The 24,155-nt window shown below is 36.3% G+C and overlaps 1 protein-coding gene across 14 annotated transcripts in view; it reads right to left on the bottom strand.

Annotated features, from left to right (window-relative positions):
• Shab (Shaker cognate b) overlaps positions 1-24,155 on the bottom strand; it is a 469,591-nt gene that overhangs the window by 19,674 nt on the left and 425,762 nt on the right. For 5 of the 14 annotated variants that reach the window (XM_067090476.1, XM_067090482.1, XM_067090477.1 and 2 more), the window contains one exon: positions 22,316-22,396. The exons of 5 other annotated variants lie outside the window; for them this stretch is intronic. In XM_067090476.1, coding sequence (XP_066946577.1) covers positions 22,316-22,396 — 81 coding nt within the window. Of the gene's footprint in view, positions 1-17,211; positions 17,320-22,315; positions 22,397-24,155 lie in introns of all 14 variants that reach the window. 4 more of the 14 variants (XM_067090474.1, XM_067090472.1, XM_067090473.1 and 1 more) reach the window with 2 other exon arrangements.

Genomic DNA, 24,155 nt, shown 5'->3' on the forward strand with positions numbered 1-24,155 from the left:
AAGACATGATGTACTTAAAAAGTAATAATAGATAGCAATAGCTTTTTACAAGAGAAAAATAAATTAAAAGAAAACTAAAGAGTCACCTGTTTCTTGAGCTTGTAAAAAAAAAAAAAAAATTCGGAAGGTTAATCGACCTGCAGGAATATATTTTTTTTTTTTTTAATTTTCGGATTTAAAATCGTAGCTTTATGTACAGCAAGTTCTTTTTTTATTTTTAGACCAGATTTTCCTAAGTTCAAAGTACTACTTAGGGGGTTAGGTCGGTCTCTTGGTCACTTCCTAACCCAAGAATACAAAGTAGATTAAAAATGAAACTACTTCGACTATTTTCAAATCCAGCCACGCCATGACCCACCAAACCATCCAGTAAACTAATAATTATTCCAGAAAATATCAAAGCGATTAGCACCTGGAATCACCATTATCACATTCGGTATGCTGTCTACATCTATTAAGTTACTCACTCTTCCTCTCTTCCATCATTCCTCTCTCACTCGTCTGACTTTGGTAAACATTAAAAAGTCAATTCCTAATACCCCCAAGGACTTCCTCCACATTGATTTATCTATTGCGCTTTGGTCAATGATGTTTATAACCTCTCTGCACGCCAACCATCCTTTCGGGTAACTCGACTTATAAAGGAACTCTCCGGTATCTGACAATTTCATCGTGACTCAGGTTAATGTATCATTTTGCTACCTAGAATCACATCATTTGGTATGAAAGACATTCAAGATAAATCTAACGTTTAGCGGAACACTGCGTTGAAAATAGTCACCTACTAACAATTTAAGTCAGGTTAATGACAAGTTTATTCAACCAGGCAAATATACAACTCATGAACTTGACTTCACCCTTAATCATACAACGTTAAAATAACCTCCCGTCTCCCAAACGCAAACTGACGTTAGGCTACTACATGACAGAGACAGATGGTCGCTTATAGCCCGTCTCACTCTGCTATGTCGAGATTCATCGTCTGCCATAAAGAAAATAAATATCAAATATGCAAGGAATAAATTTTTTTTTTTTTTGCAAGCAATATTTTTTGTCCCCATTCTGCGCAGTTGCCAACGAATGCAAATAGCCAGGGCCTACATAGCCCAGGTAACAATGAAACCCTGATGATTTATTCCTCAGTTCTCAGCAGGTAATTTTCCCAGATCTCAGCAGGTAAAAGAGCAGAGACGAGCATCAGCAGCAGCAGACTCAGTGTGCGGTGCTCACTCTGAGATACGAAGGAAACAAACATAAAAACGGCAAACACACCAAAAATTAAAAAAACAAACAGAAAACAAACATACGAGAGCGCACACCCATTTAAAAAAAAACCACACTCACTGGCAGCCTACAGTATAATAATAATAATAATGATAATAATTTATTCATTTTTACTCCAAGCTTTTTTTTTCCTCAGCTCAGCAAACTATAGAAACACCAAACGTAATTATGGATAAAATGCAAAGAATAAAAACTGGGTACAGGAACAAACCGGTGAACACACGGTGTACAAACGAAGTTTGAAACAGAATGGAAAAACCAGCATAAACATAAAAACGACAGGGAATGATGTTTACGTATACATATTATGGTGTTAGAGAAAACATCACACCAATTGAAAACTCCGCGCTAACATACAAACGCACGCACATGCTTGTATGGTGGAGGGGGGGGGAGGGAGACAACTGACGTGATTGAATGGAAGGGGAGCGGAGGGGGGACGGGAGGGAATTTAAGGGGGAACTGGAATTTACGCAGAATAAATAAATTATGACTTACACAAGAAATTTATTTAAAAAGATGGCCCATGATTGAAAAAGGGGATGGTAAGACAGGAGGGGGGAGGGAAGGGAGTAGCCATGAGAGAGAGCAAGATGAGTAACTGGACGGGGGGAGGGGAGGGGGTTGAGGGCTTGGAGGAGGGGGGGGGGGAAGTCAACCAAAGCAAGCGAAGATGAAAGATGTAAAAAAAAAATGAGGTCATACTCATATTAATTCATCGATGGACCCCAAAAAAATAAATAAAAAAATCACACATACAAAGCTCCGTATTGTCTTGTAACACCAAATATCAGAAGAAAAAGAAGAAAACAGAAGTTATAGGCAGAAAAATTGCTGAGAATATATACATAAGCTTATATGTATACATAAATACAGAGATAGATAAATGGCTGGATACAGAGAGAGAGAGAGAGAGAGAGAGAGAGAGAGAGAGAGAGAGAGAGAGAGAGAGAGAGAGAGAGAGAGAGAGAGAGAGAGAGAGAGGATATTATTGGTTACAAAAAAACTGGAAAAACAAGGTGTTAGAACACATCTTACAAAGCGGCAACACAAATAAAAAGCAAAGATCATATAGATAAGAAAAACAAGTTTTTGAGCGTTCCAGACTCCAAACAAAAAGTTAAAATGTTAAAGAAGATCAAACAAAAATAATAATAATAATAATAATAATAATAATAATAATAATGATAATGAATGAAGGAACCATTAAAAAAAAACTGAAAAAAACCGAAAAACAGCATTTGAAAAAAAAAAAGAAGTCAAAACTAAAGAAATCAAACCGATAACTCACCAACTCACCTGCGTGCAAAATAATGGAGCAGATTAAAGTTCACTTAGCAAAAATAATGGGTTACGATGAAGGTTTGGAAGGAAGTGGGATTTCCTCTCCGGCCGCTTCTTCTACACCCTCCTCCTAGAAGAAATATTGGGTACACCTGTCACCAAGGGCTGCTGCCTCCTGTGCCGTCTGCTAAAGCCCTACCCCTCCCAACTCTCTCCTCCTGGGCTACTTCTTGTGTCCCTAAGGGCACCCCAGGGCACCCCTCTCTCAACCTGCTAATACCAACTCCTTCTCCTCCTCCTAGCCATTCTCCTCAAACCAAACTCGACACCCTGCCTATTCGTCCCCTCACTACTACCCTCCCTACTTCCCCCTCCCGGGGCCTGATTGATTCATTGGCACAATGGTCTGGTGCTCGGTCTCCGGCGACCCTAATTCACGTGGCCCTCCAGGGTTGAAAACGGTGCCACTCCCTAAAAACAAGGGGGATCTCACACTGACACCATACGGTGAAATATTCGGGACCCTGGGAAATAAATTGGATTAGTCCGACCTCCTGGGGGACACTGCTCTTGCCTAATTTTCTAAAGAAAGACATTCATCTTCCGGACACCGTATTCCTGATTTTCAGAGAGAAAGACATTCATCTTCTGGACACCATATTCCTGATTTTCAGAAAGAAAGACATTCATCTTCCGGGCACCATATTCCTAATTTTCAGAGAGAAAGGCACTCGTCTTCCGGACACCATATTCCTGATTTTCAGAAAGAAAGACATTCACCCTCCGGACACCATATTCCTGATTTTCAGAAAGAAAGACATTCATCTTCCGGACACCATATTCCTGATTTTCAGAAAGAAAGACATTCATCTTCCGGACACCATATTCCTGATTTTCAGAAAGAAAGACATTCATCTTCCTGACACCATATTCCTGATTTTCAGAAAGACAGACATACATCTTCCGGACACCATATTCCTGATTTTCAGAAAGAAAGTCATTCATTTTCCGGACACCATATTCCTGATTTTCAGAAAGACATTCATCTTCCAGACACCATATTCCTGATTTTCAGAAAGACAGTAATCTTCCGGACACCATATTCATGATTTTCAGGAAGAAAGACATTCATCTTCTGGACACCATATCCCTAATTTTCAGAAAGAAAGACAATCATCTTCCAGACACCATATTCCTGATTTTCAGAAATAAAGACATTCACCCTCCGGACACCATATTCCTGATTTTCAGAAAGAAAGGCATTCATCTTCTGGACACCATATTCTTGATTTTCAGAAAGAAAGACATTCATCTTCCGGACACCATATTCTTGGTTTTCAGAAAGAAAGACATTCATCTTCCGGACACCATATTCCCGATTTTCATAAACAAAGACATTCATCTCCAGACACCATATTGCTTCATTTTCAGAAAGAAAGACATTCATCTTCTGGACATCATATTCTCGATTTTCAAAAAGAAAGACATTCATCTTCCGGGCACCATATTCCTGATTTTCAGAAAGAAAGACATTCATCTTCCGGACACCATATTCCTGATTTTCAAAAAGAAAGACATTCATATTCCGGACACCATATCCTGATTTTCAGAAAGAAAGACATTCATCTTCCGGACACCATATTCCTGATTTTCAGAAAGACATACATTCATCTTCCGGACACCATATTCCAGATTTTCAGAAAGAAAGACATTTATCTTCCGGACACCATATTCCTGATTTTCAGAAAGACAATCATCTTCCTGACACCATATTCCTGATTTTCAGAAAGACATTCATCTTCCGGACACCATATTCCTGATTTTCAGAAAGAAAGACATTCACCCTCCGGACACCATATTCCTGATATTCAGAGAGAAAGACATTTATCTTCCGGACACCATATTCCTGACTTTCAGAAAGAAAGACATTCATTTTCTGGATACCATATTCCTGATTTTCAAAAAGAAACTCATCTTCCGGACACCATATTCCTGATTTTCAGAAGAGATTCATCTTCAAGACTCCATATTCCCGATGTGTGTTAGTACACAAACATGCGTACCCGAGACATTCTTGCATGTTTGCAAAATGACGGAAGGATCCTACATCCATACAACGTAATAAAACATAATTATCTTTTCTCCAATTTCTAAGATAGTTTAACAAACACTGCATTTACAACTGAAATGAATAAACAAGGTGACTTTACTTCACAAATCAATTCAGGATATTCAATCTCGCATACCCAACACAAAACTGAAAACCTCTATGCTTACACTCCCTCATATATCTTCATTTACACACGGGCGTTCTTCCACATTTACCAAAAATCCCACTTTCCTAACTAATACTATTCACAGACCTTATTTCGATCACACATTTCTGAAACAGCGGAGGGTCAAATATACCACTACCCGCATCCAGAAACCAAAACGCCTCACTGAAAACGAATCTCGTACAGTACATGATACATAAAGTTGCTCAAGAATTCTGGGTGTTCACCAATTTCAATTATACTTATGAGAATCATATCTTAAAACCAAGACGCATCAACAACTAACTCACAAACTGTTCAACTCCCAAAAGTGACGACTGCACAGAGACCGGCATTTAATTTCTAATCACATGAAACATCTTTTAACAGAGCCTTTGAAATCCTAACCCTGGAGGAGTCCTCACCAAAAATAGCTAAAAAAATTTTTTATATCTAAAAAATAAAGCCTAGGTTCCAAGAGGAGTGAATGAGTTTGCTGGATAAGTCCGTGGCCAGTAGTTTACCTGGATACTAGAGAGAGAGAGAGAGAGAGAGAGAGAGAGAGAGAGAGAGAGAGAGAGAGAGAGAGAGAGAGAGAGAGAAATATGTTGAAGAAATGCAATATATTGTTAAAAAGTTGAAAGAGAGATTGTAAAAGATGGTGACATACTCGTATGAAGATTGTTCAAGGAGAGAGAGAGAGAGAGAGAGAGAGAGAGAGAGAGAGAGAGAGAGAGAGAGATAGTCGAGTTGCTAATCAAGAAAGAGTTGAGTAAAGAGTTGAGTTGTCAATGAAGAAATGCAATACATTCTTTTACATAAACTAATCTAACAAAATACAGCATAAGGTAAGTATGAGGAAATACTGAATTACTAAACAAAAGAATAACAAAAGAAAAACTGTTATGTATGACAAATTCTTGAACCTAATAATAATATCAGGAATAGACTTCGTCTTTATTTCTGTCATACATTGCATTGTGAAGTGATCAACAAAAAAATAAAAAAACAACTAAAAAACAAATAACAAAGACTGCACACACAACAGGTAAGAGTATACAGGTAAACAACAAATGATGACGAGTCTTACAAAGCCGTCAGCACTAAAATATGTTTTTAATACACATGTGCATACACATATACAAATATACTTATTCACTCCTACCAAGAACCTGCTCAAGAATCACCAACTGCATTAAAAGACAAATCTTTTCTCAATAGATATTTCATGCCTATCCTGCCTGTTTGTCATGTAAATGGTAACATATTTCTAAAATTCAATATTTACATACAGAACAGATCATGCTGCATCCAAAACAATTTGGCCACCCTAACCAAAGTAACAGTACCATGGACAAAGGAATAAATATGGCAATTGGGATTAAAAAAAAAAAACCCAAGTTAAAAATGTTAATTTCAATGAAAAAATGTAGTAAAAATCGACCTTACTAACGTCAAGCAATTTCACCTGCCTAAAACTAGATTACTTCAACTTTAATAACCAGCCCAAGTCTATAGTTAATAGCCACTTTAATCTGTGTAAAGGGAAGTAATTGGCTTGACCTGTCTAGAGAATGTAACCGGCTTGGCCTGTCTAAAGAAAAGTAACCGGCTTGGCCTGTCTAAAGAAAATAATCCACTTGGCCTGTCTAATAGTGAAAAGGAAGTAACTGAAGACTGTTTCATATAAAACTGCCAATCAGAATTGTCTAAAGAGAATACACAAAACAGTCTGTTTTTAAAATAACCAGTTCACTTTGTCTAATCTTAGGTAACCAGTTCAATTTGCCTAATCTAAAATAACCAGTTCAATTTGTCTAGTCTAAAATAACCACTTCAATTTGTCTAATCTATAATAACCAATTCAATTTGTCTAGTCTAAAATAACCAGTTCAATTTGTCTAGTCTAAAATAACCAGTTCAATTGGTTTAGTCTAAAATAACCAGTCCAAATATTCTATTAAAATAACTAATCACAATTCTCTGGAATAAACTTATTTAATCCTACAGATAAATAACCAACTCAAGCTGGTTAAAGAAAATATAAACAAATCCCGTCTAAGAATAAACTCTTCAACTTGTCAGATGCAAACAGTCAACTCAACTTGTCAAGAAATGAATTAATTCAGTGTGTCTTAAGAAAAATAACTCCAATGTCTGAAATGAAATTACTACACCACCTATAAAAATACCATGCTTAATCTGTTGAAAACTAACTCAACGTATCGAAAGAAAATAACAAATGCGTCCTAGTTATGGAAAATAACTAACTCAACCTGACGAAAGAACAAAGTCAACTCTCAACGTCAAAAGAATATCTCCAATACGACCTGTCCCAAGAAAATAACCATTTCAATAAATCTACCAAAACAGTAAAACTGTCCAAAGATAAAAAGTAATAAAGCGAAAGAAAAAGTAATTGGTCTCTATGATGAAATAGAATCGTCAGCCTAAATCATGAAAAATAACCAATATATCCGGCATAAAAGAAATGTAACTATATAGCCCGAAACTAAAGTTGGTCCAAATTTCAATTCAACTTGCAGGAAAAACCTTTACCTGACACACCCAAGAAACACTAACATTAAAAAATCCTACGTCCCATAATGCTGGATTAAGTTCTTGTTTAATAAAAAAAAAAAACCTAACGTTTAGAAACCTTAAAGGGGTGCTCCTAATCTCTCAGAAAAAAAGCTGCACATTTCTTATGTCCCATGGTGCCAAAAATTCTACGAATAAATAAACCCTACATGTGCGAGTTTGATGACATGTTCTAAAAAAAAAAAAAAGGACCTGAATGAAACCCGATACAGGTACGATTCTAACTTAAAGAAAAAAATAAAACACCTGCCAAACCGGAGTTTGCCAAACAGCTGAGGACTTTTAATGAGCTTACCTTGAAGAGGAACCCACCAGCTGACCTTTTCATTTCTTATTTTGAATCTCCTTGAATAATCTCCCACTAAAATTTAAAAAGAGGAAAACAATGCAACTGCCTTAAATCAAGTCTTAACAATTATGTTTTTTTTCATTATAATTATGATCAAGGTACTTCGAAAAAAAATTATCTTATCAGTGATACAATGAAACATGATGCTACTGGTAAGCAACCAACATGGCCACACACATATAAGGGGGGTTGAAAAAAAAAAAAGTAAAAAATGTCACACAGAAGAAACGCGGGGGAGGGGGAAAAAGTAGTGACAGCAGTAGTTATAGTAGTAATAACAGTATCAATCGGTCATTCGATTCATCATATAAATGTATAGCGGGACATGGAACAGCGCAGCAGTACACGAAGTTAAATGAGGTAGAAAAAAAAAATACAGATATTTCTTGCCAGTCTACAATCACACCACCGCCTGTAAAGGAGGGTTCTGAAAAGATGAACAATATACACTAGGCATTCAATTATATCAATGGTACCCTGATTTTATCCATTTTGGCTCAAAGGCTGGCAAGAATTAATATGAGAATATTTCTTGAAAGACTTAAACACAGTTATTTGATGGGAGCCTGTTCACATATGGTTTGCAATTCTCAAAAAATGGTAAAACAAAGCAACGTAATAAAATATTCAAACTAAATACGGGAAAAAAATGAGGTAACTGAAATGAAAATACTGTATAATTATCATAGGAATTGCTTAGTTAAAAATGTTAAGCTTAAAATAACGGTGAAAATGTGACATAACAAATATGGTAGTTCCCTAAAATGACCTTCATATATCCACAAATAAAACAAATAATTTACGAAGGGAATATAAGCCTAATAAAGAAAATAAGTAGCTACAATCTCAAAAACTCTTGTGGTCTTACCAACCTCTGAGCCAAAAAATACCTTGATGTACTTCATTTCACGTTGCTCTTAATTCCCTTCCAAAGGCTTACAGCTGGCAGCGCTTGTTGACTTGCAATTGAAACGGATTCATGAAGGGCATATACATACGCCTAAAAGAATATACATATGACCTGCAAAATGTGTATACACGTAAATACATACATAGACGAGCAAAACTTACGTATGTATAATTGTATACATATCGTGAAACATGTATATGCAGCTCTGGATGTATTGTATATGCCCTGACAACATTATAAATGGCAAAAAAATAAATAGTCCAAATAAAGAGGAAGCAGAGAGGGCGAGGCACGGGAGGGGGGAACATGGAAGAAAATGGAGGACAACAAGATGGCGGACAACAAGATGGCGGAAAGAGGACGAAAAGAAGATGGCGGAGAGGAATCACTGAATTTATTCCTGTAGAGACACAAAAAAGTTCAAAACTATTTTTTAAAAGAGGGAATTTAAGTTAGAAGTAAATTTTAAATATCTGTCCATACGGAACACACACAACTGCCAGTTTCTTAACGCCTGCTTCTGGAGGATATATTTAGGAAACTGCTTTTTTTTCTTTGTAGGGGTACACTGAGAGGGTGGTGGAAGGGGGGTAGAGAGTTGTAGGGGAAAGGGGGATGGGTATTTGGACAGGGGTGCCAGAGAGAGGGGGGGAAAGCGAGGCGAGGAGATGTGGATGACACTGAATAACTATTGAAAACACTTATTATTTATCCGAGCTGGAAATCCACCAACTAAAGTTTTCCATTTGTGATGCATTGGGCTGGCAGGGGAAGGGAGGGAAGGAGGTTAACAGAGGTATGGGATCTGATTGAGGGTAGGGGGGGGATGGTTAATGGAAAGGGGGAAAGGGAAGGGAAGGGGGGGAGCACGTTAAACACTGCCAAATGATTGATTAGAGGGGACTGGAGGAGGAGGAGGGGGACTGTCGTGAAGTATCTGAAATGTGGTCCGTCTTGACATGGATCTCACAACCGGGTCGCATCGGATCAGAGATAAATTCACTATATCAATGTTAATGTGGCAGTGTAGCCTCTGGACGAGTAAGAATGAAGAATAAAAAAAAAAAAAAGAGAGAGACAAACATTGGTTAGTACACACACACACACCCGCACACTGAACGTGCAATGAAGAACAAGAAAACAAACAGGTGTACTGGTTAGTAGAAGAATAATATATATATATATATATATATATATATATATATATATATATATATATATATATATATATATATATATATCAAGACTGTACACGAGCATATCGTGGTATATAAATCCATGACCACAAACTTGGACGGGTGCACCTTGGTATATCATGCAGTTATTGGGCAAAAATTTTTTTTTTTGGGGGGTGCGTGCTGCCTCAGTCTGCCTTAGGTCACTTTCGTCATTCAGTTCAAACCCACCCCCCACCCACCCCACCCCCCACAAAAAACTCACCACCTACACTATCATCATCACCGTAACCACCATCACCACAAGCACTATAAACCACAGTCATTTTTCTTCTTCTTAAAAAAATTTTTTTTTTTAAAGTTACCTGACGACCATATTCTTTTAAAAATTTGGCGTCCATGACCTCTTGTCTCTGCGACGCCAGATACAGCAAAATCTATCAGTCAGTCCTTTTACTACTTTCCCTTAGCTAGTGAACTTCAAGGGAATTCAATTGGAACATTTAAAAAAACAATTCCACTGTCACGTGACAGACGACAAAAGACATTTACTGGACTAACGTGGGTTAAGGCGTTCTCCGAAAAGAGGTTGACACGAAAATAGATTTAAAGTTTAAATTTAGTGAAAAATAATAGTTATTTACTATTTCAGATGTGCCAAATTATGGTTATTTACCTGATAATGGATGGAAGAGTCCGCAAGCTTTTGCAAAAAGTGAAAAAATAAAAAAATAGACAAGAAAAAATTTCTTAACTGCTAGTGCAAAATTGCATGTTCTTTTCTTCTCAAAGATATGGCAACGATGTGCTATCGAGGTTTAGCAACTGGACAAAAAATGTAAATAAAATTAAAAGGCGAATTGCAGTTAATCCGAAAAATATATTAAAAGGGCCGATTAATATGAAGCATACAGTTGATACGAAGACGGCTTTTAAGATGTTAAAAAAGAAAACTGAAAATGTTAAAAACCAAAATGCATTACAAAAAGAAAAATTTAACAGATTCGTGCACAAAGGCTTGTGAAGGTTTTAGTTTTTTCTTGTCGAGGAAAAAAGGTCGTTCCCTGAAAATAATGTTTTCTTTAATATACATAAAAATACTAAAAAACAAATATGGAGAATAACATGACTGGTTGATCCCACGGAATAAGCGCTGTTGTTAATGCAGATAAGTCGAGAAAAATACTTGTTTCCAATTGAAGTCTGGCGTGGAAAAGTCTATCGCACTTGAATTAGCTCACGATAAGAAATATGTAAAAAAATATTACAATTAACTTTCAGTTGTTGCAATAACCCTAACCTGAAGTTTCCTATCCTTCACTAAATGATGAAAGAGGTCAGAAAATTTTCCCGAATTTTCAAAATCTCGATCTTGAAGTTATCATGACTGTTCCGTCTCTCTGTTGCCGAGCGAATATTCCTGCATTCTCCGTTTATTATCTTTATTGTTTAATTCTACACCAGACTGAGCAAACTGAAGGATAAGTCTTAACCTAGGAAGAGCAATAGTTTGCCCCCACGAGTTTTTGTAATGAAAAAGTGTTTCAAAGGGTGCTGGACCAATCACTTCAAGATTGTGTAAGTATGATCAGCCAATCAGTTAACTTTCTTTTTTTACAAAGTCTCTGCAAATCATCCCAGCATGTCAATGAAGTTCATGTTAAGAAGCCAACTATAAATTGAGTGAAAGAAGCTTAAATGAAGGCAAGGAAATGCTGCCTTTGTAAAAAAAAAAAAAAAAAAAAAAAAAAAAATTTCAGAAAAATAATGTCAAAAGGGGAAACAATAATGATGACGAAACTTCAAGAACAGTTTTTATTTGAAATTTTGAAAAGTGAGCTAATGAATTAATGAATTTCGGATCATATTCTTTGTGATAGAATATAATTCCGACGGCGAAAAATGAACCACGTAACGTTATACGTGGGTGCAAAACTGAGAAAAAGAGGCAACATATTTTTTTTAATAAATAAACAAAACACACCGTTACTGGCTGGAAAACTAAACCTAGATCTTAATGAAGACTAAAGCAAAGTCCTGATTGGTTGACTAACACTTAAACACGATCGTTTTTTGGTCTTTTTTTTTTTTGGTTTCTACAGAAGGAAGCGACCATTTTATTAATAGACGTGCAAGGAAAGCAAGTTGAACATTATTAGTGAAATGAAAAGCTATATGGTGGATATATCATTTAACTACCTTTTCCACTCCAGAGGGTTCGCCTGAAATTAAAAGCAAATCATCAAAAGCTAGAATTTCTAACTAAATCAAAAAATTATTCTGTATCAAGCCAAAAAATAAAATAAGAATCTCTGCAAATGCAAAAATGTAAAGGCCGTAATGAAAATAATAATAATAATAATAGAGGCGTAATGATAAGTATAAACTTAAAATAAACTTAAGAAAGAGATGGAAGATACTACGACATGTCAAACTCGGTGAGATGTAGAATTCTAAAACACTTAATCGTATTCAAGTTTCTGAAACAACGAAAGCCTGCAAATAGGAAAAGTATTCTTTTTTTATAACAGTTGCAAAATAGAAAGGTGCAGAAAATACTCTTTACAGTGGAAAAGTTTGGTTCTATACATATTAGTCTGTAGAAATTTACAATACACGTTTGTATAGATAGAATCAAAAGAGTGGAACAATGTTGTCGAAAGCGAGAGTGCTACAGAGAGATGAGTGATAAGTAAAGAATAAAGATAAAAATTAATATTAATACGTGTCGGATCTCGAGGACACAAGAAGATATATTATATATAAATATACTTCATTCCCATAAATACAATAGTCGCACAGTTCCTATTTTCACTATGATTAATTTACCTATGACTTAATAATAGATAAAAAAAATAAACAAAAGGAAAAACAAGAGAGATCGATTTGGTGACAGCGTTTCCCCCCTTTGAGTTAACAAAAATAAAAGTCTTTAAGTCTGGGCAATTGCTTTCTCAAGTCTCGAAGTCGGTGGAAAAAGTTTTAAAAGCAAAAGTGATGAATGGCGGGTGAAGGTTTCGATTAAGGAATAAAAATGTTTGAAACGTTTCTAGTTACGATCTCCGGTTTATTTATTTCGGTGACTGAAGAATTGACGTAATAGTTAGTGACAGATTTCTCCTCAATCTCCAACAGGCAAGAAAACGGGACGACAGGAAATTCGCCAACTAAACTTCAAGACTGGTAAATCATTTTTCAGAATCTCAAGTTTTAGCGCAATTACTTGTCCTTGTCTAGGAAGCTTGAGCTTCGGAACAGACGAACAGAAATTATTCAGCCGAGAAAAAATAATTTTTAAACATCTACAGATCAACCTTGGACTAAACGAACTCCAAGTAAATATATGAAAGATCCCCCACTGGGCCCAACGAACATGTTCTCACAGCAAGAAAAACATATCGCCTAATGCTATCAGAAAGCCAAAGTTAGCATTTAAGACCTTCTTTATGTACAGGGATCGTGGTAGCAGTGATGCAAGATTTAGAGCTATGTTCTTCTACTATGGAAATACTGTTTAACTTTGTGTTGAACATAAACAAAGCTAACAGCCTTCACAACTCTCAGACCTTTTTGTGGTCAACATATAAAAAGCTTCCAAAAGGACACTAGGGAAATTTCACACATCACTAGCTACCAGACCAATCAAATGGGTTCAGAACATCAAGGACTTGTGATGATTATGCTAAAGAGCTAGCAACTGGACCAATCAAATAGGTTCAGAAACCTAAAAGACTTGTGATGATTATATTAAAGAGCTAGCAACTGGACCAATCAAATATGTTCTGAAACTTTAAGGACCCTCATCATAGGAAAGAGCTACCTGCTGGACCAATCAAATAGGTTCAGAAACCTCAAGGACTTGTGATGATTATATTAAAGAGCTAGCAAATGGACCAATTAAATAACGTTTCAAGGATCCTTATGATGATCATATGAAAGAACTAGTTACTGGACCAACCAAAATGAGTCCAGAAACCTCCATGACCCTGATGATGATTATATGGAAGAGCTAGCTACTGGACCAACCAAAATGAGTCCAGAAACCTCAATGACCCAGGCGATGCTCACATGAAAGACCTAGCTGCTGGACCAATCAAATGGGTTCAGAAATCCAAGGACCCTGATGATGATCACGTGGAAGACCTAGCACTGGACCAATCATATGGGTTCAGGAACCTCAAGGACCCTTATGATGATCACATGAAGGACCTAGCTACTGGACTATTCAAGTGGGTTCAGAAACCTCAAGGACACTGGTGATGATCACAAGGAAAAGCTAGCTACTAAACCAATCAAATAGACTGAGAAACTTCAATGACCCTGGTGATGGTCAAATGAAAGCCCTAGCTACTGGACCAATCAAATGTTTCAGAAACCTCAAAGACCCTGGCAATGATCATATGAATGAGTTGGCTGTTGGACCAGTTAAATGAGTTTAGAAACCTCGAAGACCATTGTGATATGCATATGAAGGAGCTTCCTACTGGACCAATCAAATGGTTCCAGAAACCTCAAAAGGCCCTAATGATGTTGTATGGAAGAGCTACCCAATGGAACACTAAAATGGAGTCAAAGCTACTAATAGTTCCTTTAAAGCCTTATTGTGGTCAACATATGAAAGAACTTACCACTGGAACAAGTTAACACAACTCAAAATAAATTCTGCAGTGAAAATATGTAAGAAATAACCTATGTAACTCCCCAGTGGGTTTGACAATTCTGAAAGCCAATTTTTGGTGAATATATTCTAGCCCAATAAGCTGATCTGGGTAGCATAAACACAGGCCAGATACCCATACATGGTGAACGCAGACTGTAATCAACCAATCAGAAGGATCTCATAGCTTGAAGGTCCTCTTTTCTGCAACAATACGAAAAGAACTAAAGAACATGTTACAAAGCAAAATATAAAAGTTCTATTCAACTGAAAATGAATCCAGCTAACCATCTCCACTGGATCATAAAGTTCTACTCAACTGAAAATGAATCCAGCTAACTATCTCCACTGGATCATACATCCAAAGAGACCCTTTTGTAGAAAACACAATAAAGAATTGAAACATTGGGACTGCATGGATGATTTCTTTTAACTCAAGAGAACCATTTGGGGCATGCAAAATTATGAAGTTTAGCATCTACCCACCTTGAAGGGCCACAAGGCTCTTAGGACCCTAAATATAACAGAATTAAAGTAAATCTTTAAAAACGAATATACAAAAATATCCCTGAATTTCATAGGAAAGAAAGGTACCAAATACCTCAGTAACGTTTAAGTGTTACAGTCTAGCAAAAATTCTTGAAAACGATTTGAACACTGTGCAAACTAAAGTGTATACTACAAAGCAATGTAAACGGGCAATAAATCTCACAAGTGCTTCCATGAATATCCCACAAACTGGGTGGCATTGACCAATCATACGTAAAGGAAACCCTGCCTGAGAAATAGTGGCAGTTTCCTAATATATTAGCTATTTTTTTGCAGGGAGACATTGGGCTAAAATATCAACATCGTAGGCGGTTGCCATGATTGATAGAAAAATCTCACCACAGAGAGATTCACCAGGCACGAATAAAGTCCAGATAAGAAAGACCAAATTAGGGAAGGAACCTTCTGAACGGACATATTTCGCCGATATGGGTACGAATCTTTGCGAGAGACAATATAATAATTTCGATGCGGCGAGACAGCACGCAATCAAGTAACGAATTAATCCCACAATTTTGATACACTGCGCAAATTTAGCAAGACCCCACTTAGAGGTGAAGAAATTTTTTTCCCCAATTAAAATTCCTTACAATGACCTACGCTACTGAGTAAGCAAATTGTAAACTGCAAAGGCAAGCACATTTTGCAAACGTTTACATTATTTAGTATTTAAGATGGCACTATGTTAAATTTTATGTTCTACGGCTTTTACGAACAAACACCAGGATTTTAATCGTTAGCAAGGTGAAGTTTTAACATATACACAAACGCCAAAAAGGTAACCAATGATTAAAGGAAATTATTATTGCTACAACCATTTTTTTTAATAACCGGGATTTTAAGTGAAAGTTCGGTACCCTGAGATGTTTACAGTCATTTATGAAAAACATACAACAAAGTTCTTTAACAGAAGCTGAGTTCTCAGTGTAAACTCTGTTATTCATGGCTAAAACGACATGTAAACGTAACATTGTTACAAAATGCCACAAGCAAACGACTGAAAGTATTTAAAAAACAGAGGTTTAAAAGGGGAAAAACATTCAGGGGCGATGAGGGAGTTGTGTTTACAAGAGAATATACTGATTTCAAACTGATCTGCTGCTTGTCAATGATAACATTTGGCATCTTGATTCCCTAAGAATTTGGTTACATGACTAAAGTGAGCTGGCAAAATGCTGAGATACCTAATTTTAAAATTTTTTATAGTTTCTCGAAATATTCGCTCACTGTTTCACTACACAGTCAAGAGCTTTGCTTTTAACCACTCAGCTAAACTGGGGGACAGCCCAGCCCCGTAGGAATTTCAGTTAATCACCGCCCAAACTCGGGAAGCCTAATAAGTATGTTACAAATAAAAGATCGCATTAAACGAATCGTCAAAATATAATCCAATAGGTCTGATACGCGTGTGATCCTAACCCAGTCCGTCTAGTAACGTTTCCATTATCAAATGGAAGCGGTCTTTATCCAGCGGGTCTACTATACAAGTGTTCCAGTTTAAATAACGCCAGATCCAGGTGGCTCTAATCCAGGCATTTTCCAGGAAACATTCCTTTAATCGGCGAAGGGTCTCTAACCCCGTCTCTCCAACAAGTTTCAATCAGACCCACTAGCCAGTGTGAACACGGGTGAAGAGACGTGTCTATTTTTTTTTTTTATAAAGGTATAAACACCAGCGTCACAGTATTGGGTTTTCCAGTGAAACAACACGTGTGTGAGCGTAGCTAGCGGACCTCATGACGAGAAATCACGGTGCTGGTAAGTATCAAAAGCCGTGTTAAGAAAAAAAAAAATCTCGAGCTTTCATTGGTGTATGGTGGGGAAAGAGAGATAAAAGTTCAACGGAAAAAAATAACACACGCACACACACACACCACACTGTTCACTGGAGGGTATGGCTTGGGTAACACATGGAGTAGGGGAAGGGTAGGGGTATGGGGGGGGGGGTACAAATATTGCTGTGGTGGTGGTGGTAGTGGTGGTGGTTTTGGTGGTGATAGTGACGGGAAGTTCTAGTGGACGGGGAGAGGGGGGGGGTTGTTGGTGGTGGTGATTGTAAAATCTAAAGTATTTTTTTTTCCATCACGGGGCTTGTTTGTTGTAGTAGTAGTAGTAGTAGTAATCCGGTGTGCAGCACTAGCGCCTACCTTGTTAAACATACTGAGTGGGGTGTCGGAGGCTAGGTAGCGGCTACCTGGGCTATCAGACTCGGAGTTGTTGTCGAGAACCCTGGAAACCGGGGGCGCCGCCATGTCCTAATGGAGGAGGGAGCAGGTGGAGCCAATGGATATGGGGGGAATAAAACCATGGCAAGAAAGGGGAGGGGGAAGAGTTTGGGGGGACGAGGGGGGGTGAAGAAGCAGCAGCATCAGCGGTGGCGGAGCGCGAAGAGAATAAAGGTACGAATTAGAGGATTAGGTAAAGGAGGTAACAGGTGCAGAAAGAGAAGGAAGGAAGGAAGGAAGGAAGGAAGGAAAGGAAGGAAGGAAGGAAGGAAGGAAGGAGGAAACAGGAACAAGAAAAGGAGAAGGTAAGGGGAAATTCACCAGAGGAAGGATTAGGAGGAGAGGAAAAAGATGGCAAGAGAAAGAAAACGGAGATGAGTTAAGAGAAAGAAATCGAAGAAGATGAGGCAAGACGAAAAACCAGAAGATGAGGCAAGACGAAGAAAACCAGAAGATGAGGCAAGACGAAGAAAATGAAGATGAGGCAAGAGGAAGAAAACGGAGGAGATGAGGCAAGAGAAAGAAAACGGAGAAGATGAGGAAATGGAGAGATAATGGAGAGGAGGCAAGAGGAAGAAAACACAGAAGATGAGGCAAGATGAAGAAAACAGAGAAGAAGAGGCAAGACGAAGAAAATGGAGAAGATGAAGCAAGAGGAAGAAAATGGAGAAGATGAGGCAAGAGAAAGAAAATGGAGAAGATGAGGCAAGAGGAAGAAAATGGAAGATGAGGCAAGAGGAAGAAAATGGAGAAGATGAGGCAAAAGGAAGAAAACGGACATGATGAGCCAAGAGAAAGAAAACGGACATGATGAGCCAAGAGAAAGAAAACGGGAAGCATGAGGCAAGAGAAAGAAAACGGGAAGCATGAGGCAAGAGAAAGAAAACGGGAAGCATGAGGCAAGAGAATGAAAACGGACATGATGAGGCAAGAGAAAGAAAACGGGAAGCATGAGGCAAGAGAATGAAAACGGGAAGCATGAGGCAAGAGAAAGAAAACGGGAAGCATGAGGCAAGAGAAAGAAAACGGGAAGCATGAGGCAAGAGAAAGAAAACGGGAAGCATGAGGCAAGAGAAAGAAAACGGGAAGCATGAGGCAAGAGAAAGAAAATGGGAAGCACGAGGCAAAAGGCAGAAAACGGAGGAGATGGCATAGAAGCTGCACTGTTACGGATGAAAATATGGCCTCTTGGTCTCTCAGCTTTCCAAGAGTCAAGACAATACGAATAGCTATAATAATAATAATAATAATAATAATAGTAATAATGATTATGACAATGATTAAAAAAAAACAATATCGAGTGAATTACACAGGAATGCAACTAGCCAAAAAATTTTATATTTACAGGAATAAATAATCCCTAATGGAAAAAATCATTTGAAGGAATTAGAGGCAGTAGTTTTTTCTATTTTATTTTTATACTTGAATCATCCACTTTCCCCTTCTAAGAGGGCTTGGAATGATACGGAAAAGAAAATGAAAAAAATATAATATCTTTTATCAATGGCAGTGATAAGGAGAGAGAGAGAGAGAGAGAAAAAAATATATATATATTTCAGTCTTTTGTATGGAACAGTTAAAGTCTTATAATGCGAACGACAAAATAATGAAAAATGTAACCATCATGACGGTAATCAATGACGATGATGATATTGATTATAATGATCATAATAATAATAAAACACCCAGAAAGTCAATAATGATAATGATAAGCCTGTACAGCATGATGAGTCATGATAACGTTATAATGCTCTACAGAGCTGCATAGTGTGCGTGTAATGAACATCCAGCATACGTACATATATACACATACAGATATGAAGTGCTTATATATATATACATACACATATAAATATATATATATATATATATATATATATATATATATATATATATATATATATATATATATATATATATATATATATATATATATATATATATATATATATATATATAAATATTTAAAATTGATATGATACAAATACAGCCGTTAATACGCCTTTAACTCCTTTATATAAATGGGTGATTAAGTATAATGGTCATGACAAAGTGACTGAATAATAATAACAGCTTTTATTATATAGAGGCATGTGCTGTGGTAGTGTGTCATATTTCAACAGACAAGATAATATATATATATATATATATATATATATATATATATATATATATATATATATATATATATATATATATATATATATATATAGGCACACACCTAGAAAAAGGCATTACAAGCCGTACAGCAAATATAATTACAGCAGTAGTTTACAGCAGTAGTCACGTATCAGTCCAGAGAGACTAATATGCAGTGCGACGATGTACATTAAGAAAAAAAGAAACAAAGAAACAAAACAATAAAAAGAAAATCCACCGAAAAACTCAATCGATAAAAAAAAAAAAAGTGGCAATGAAGGAAATGGGATGGAAGATTTTTATTGTTAGGACGAGGAAGGATAAATTCCAGAGATGGGGGAGGAGAGGGAAGAAGGATAAACTGTAATGGATAAGTAGTTAAGAGACGAGGAATTTCCGCTATGTATTTCAGTGTAATTCGTAATTGGTGGAGTTCGTAATGTCATTTCCTTTTAAATAATTTCAGTCAAAATGACACAGGTACATAAATCTCCCCTTGCAGAATCTCGGTAGAATTTACATGATTTAGTTAAAATGACATGGGCACATACATCTCCCCTTGCGGGATTCCATCACAATGAGAGAATTATTCCTTCTTCACAGACATCAATGAAACCCTTTGGCGACATTACAGCAGAAATACATAGAAGAATTCCAAACCCATTATTTTCTCAAAGGTTAGTCATTACAAATTTTTAAGTTCCTTTAAGACAGGTGACCTTCAAAGTCGTGTGAAGGAAATTATACGTTCATTTTAAAGCAGTGACTTTAATACTCACGATATATTTACAACAACCTCCTTACCACAGATTTTCTTCTTTTCTTGCTACAGAGAAACAAGACTAACCTTTAAGTACACAACAAGATTTTCTTTATACCGAATCAGGGGGGGAGGAGGAAAATTAAAAGATAGTTTACACAGCACTATAGAGGAAAGAAGGAAATATGAGTTGTTTCTTTTTTATTCATCATTTGAAGGGATTCAGTATAATAACAGTCCAATGGAAACCTCCTATTCTCAGAATCAGGTACCTAAGGAATGGAATATACTGCACTAGCAAGAATGACAATATCAGTAATACAATTTGTAGAGAAGAAAGGACTAATTGTACAATACACAGATGTTTATATATGAGAACACAGTGATATGTACAAACTCAGTACACATACAATATATATATATATATATATATATATATATATATATATATATATATATATATATATATATATATATATATATATATATATATATATTATATGTGAATGAGTTACACATATTCATGTCGATGTCAATATTCGAAATACGGGGGCGACTTCAGAGCTTCATTCAAGAAAGAGGTAAACAAAAGAACCATGTATGGATTACCTGAGCGCGCACGCGCCACTCCCTCGTTCACGCAAATTCACCCACATACAAACTAACATACACGAAAATAAAAATCAATGTAACGAACATCTTTTATATAAATAGTAAATCTTGTCCTAATGGAAACTGATGTAACTCATACACAAACATTCAAATATTTCACTGTTGGTACTGTGACATTAACAAGTGTGTGATCATATGTGCGTGTGTATATATACATACCTCATTGTGTTGTAGATAGCACGCTAGCACACTCATTCAAATCTTGAAATAAATGCATAAAACTTAAAGTTACACTAATTTCACACCGACAAGAAGTCACACATACAACACAAACGATGAACGAAAAACCTAATTTCAACGAAACCAGATTAAAAAAAAACATACATATCAATCTAAAAAAAACATACATATTCAATTACGGGAACTAGATGAGAAAACATAAAAAAATCAAACGAATGATGAAGGCAGACTAAAACTGGGACATTGCAATTCATAAACTCACTACTAACACCAATCTATAGGAACCATAAAGATTTCGGGAGTGGCGCCATGCGCCCAGGACTCCATACATATGGATTTCAAGGGAACGGCCTGATAAGACAATACATTTGACATATACATAATAAAGAATTTCTCACGTATATGAAACAGATAAAAAGATATAAAAAAAACATGTATAGTTGGTTGGCAGTGTATGACTGCTTTCGTGTTGCGTAACATTATGTATAAGACATGGGCACCCGTTCAAAAGGGGTCATGAGTATGGCACTCGGAATAGAGTGTCACAGAGACCGGAATAGTGCCACAGAGACAGGAATGGCTCTAAATGGCTTTGCATTCAACAAGCAAATGCTAGATAGAGTTATGTCTCAAGCCGACTATATATTAATTGGAATTTATAATTAAAATGCAGGTAGTAATGACTACAATCAATTATAATAATGCAATGATTTCGAGACGAAAAAATTTATATAAAAAATATTTCCTTTTTTCATTTTAGAAGAAATTTAGCTTTGATAAATCTCTGGCGCTGCCACATACCCAATCAATCAAGTGGCACTCATTCTGAGCCCAATACCTCGAAGACCACCTTTTGAATTCATGGGTAGCACATGAATGACACACAAAGGGGGGGATATTACATAATAATAATAATAATAATAATTAATATAAATATAATAATAAAGAGATAACCATATCAATAGTAATAACCATGATAATTATATAATTCTAATAAACAGGGTAACATGTGACACCAACATATTTAAAAGATATATATATATATATATATATATATATATATATATATATATATATAAATAAATATATATAAATATATATATATATATATATATATATATATATATATATATATATATATATATATATATATAAAACTTACAAGTAACGACAGAAAAATAAGTAGACTGAGAAGTTGGAGAGAATAAAAAAATAGAGAGATGGTTGATATTTAAATATATATATACAGTATATATACTGAATAGGCATAGGTACCTTAGTGGTGCAAAAGCAACAATCAAGTTCATTGGCTGTGTCGCCCAGACCTAGCAGCTGACGTTCCTGTCTCTTCAAATCCTAGAAAAGGCAAGAGAAACGAAGAGAGAGAGAGAGAGAGAGAGAGAGAGAGAGAGAGAGAGAGAGAGAGAGAGAGAGAAACAACAACAGGGAGACAAAAAGGTAGAGAGAGAGAGAGAGAGAGAGAGAGAGAGAGAGAGAGAGAGAGAAGAGAGAGAGAGAGAGAAACAACAGCAAGGAGTCACAAAGGCAGAGAGAAATGGTAACAGGTAGAAGGGGGTAGGGGAAGGGGAAGGAGAGAGAGAAATGAGAGGTACGTTGAAAATCAGTGTGATCATGAACAACAACTCCGTCAACAACAGAGATAAAACAACAGCAACAACATTAAATAAAACAACTTTCTCTCACGTTGACAAAAAAAAAAAAAGTTTTTGTTTATCAGGTGCTTAACGAGAGAACCAAACCAATCAATATGGAGTACAGACTACGAACATCTCGTGTTTTTAAATGTACGTTTTTTATAATACAACAGAAATATTGTTACGTCAGGAATGGAGTTCTATGAATAAATAAATAAAAGGTCTATTACCATTAAGAAGACGTTTACCAACAGCCTTACACTATTATTGAAACCTTAATTCTCCACTAAGAACACAGGTTAAACCTAAAGTTTTAAAATAACCTTATTGGATATCAGTACGTCTACTACTACGCCAAAGAAAGAAAACATTAGGATTAGGATTATTTTGTTTATTATTAAAATAATATATGTATAATCCCTTACTCGAGATTTCACGTCTCTAAATGAAATATTACAGCGAACGTAAAATTCGCTGTAATATTTTTATCAAATCAAATTCGTTATAATGTTTTATCAAATAAAATTCGCTGTAATATTTTATCAGATCAAATTCGCTGTGATATCTTACTAAATCAATTAAATCAAATCGTGCAAAGGGTCTCAGTCCCAGTTTATTAATCGTAAAACGAATACAGAGCATACAAAAAGCATATGCACAATACATGGACTTAACTCAAGACAGAAAAGGGGGTAGGGAGGAAAGATACAGACTCCCCCCCCCCCGTATTAGGGGAGGGGGTCTTTTTAGGGGTTGGGGGGCGGGAGGAAATCGTAACCAACACACAAATAAAGTTGGAAAGTTTTAGGATAACATCACCAACACCAGGGTTTAAATTCAAGAGCTAGTTACAAAAACTACAGACATGATAAAAAAAAAAAATCATTAACATCGACCAATAAACAAGCACTACAGCGGGCATAGGATACAAATAAAAATAAACAATATCTATAAACAATATTCATAACCAATATTTCCTAAATGTTCTTTCACCTATTTGTTCAACTAATTTTTTTTTTTATGCCGGGAAGGTCTAACCCCTATTCGTTTAAGTAAAGGCACCAAACAACACTAAACAACACAGAATGCTTCTAAAACAACATCACAACAACGACGGGCGGCATAACATTCTACAGTGACGGTAGCAACAACAACAACAACATCCAATAACAACGACTATAACAAGAACAACATCGATCATGGCCAACTACTAAACACAAATAAATGAAACTTCATTGTCACTGTTGCACCAGATACCATACTAAGAAAGGTAGGAGAGAGAGAGAGAGAGAGAGAGAGAGAGAGAGAGAGAGAGAGAGAGAGAGAGAGAGAGAGAGAGAGAGAGAGAGAAAGCTCTTTCTTCTACTTCATTACAGGAGTACCATGCGTTAAGGTAACGAAAGTTGGGATAAGGAATAAAGGCAAGAATTTAGAGGGAAATACAGAGGAATAAATGTTAA

The sequence above is a fragment of the Macrobrachium rosenbergii genome, chromosome 47 (genome assembly GCF_040412425.1).
Source record: "Macrobrachium rosenbergii isolate ZJJX-2024 chromosome 47, ASM4041242v1, whole genome shotgun sequence".
Classification (NCBI taxonomy): domain Eukaryota; kingdom Metazoa; phylum Arthropoda; class Malacostraca; order Decapoda; family Palaemonidae; genus Macrobrachium; species Macrobrachium rosenbergii.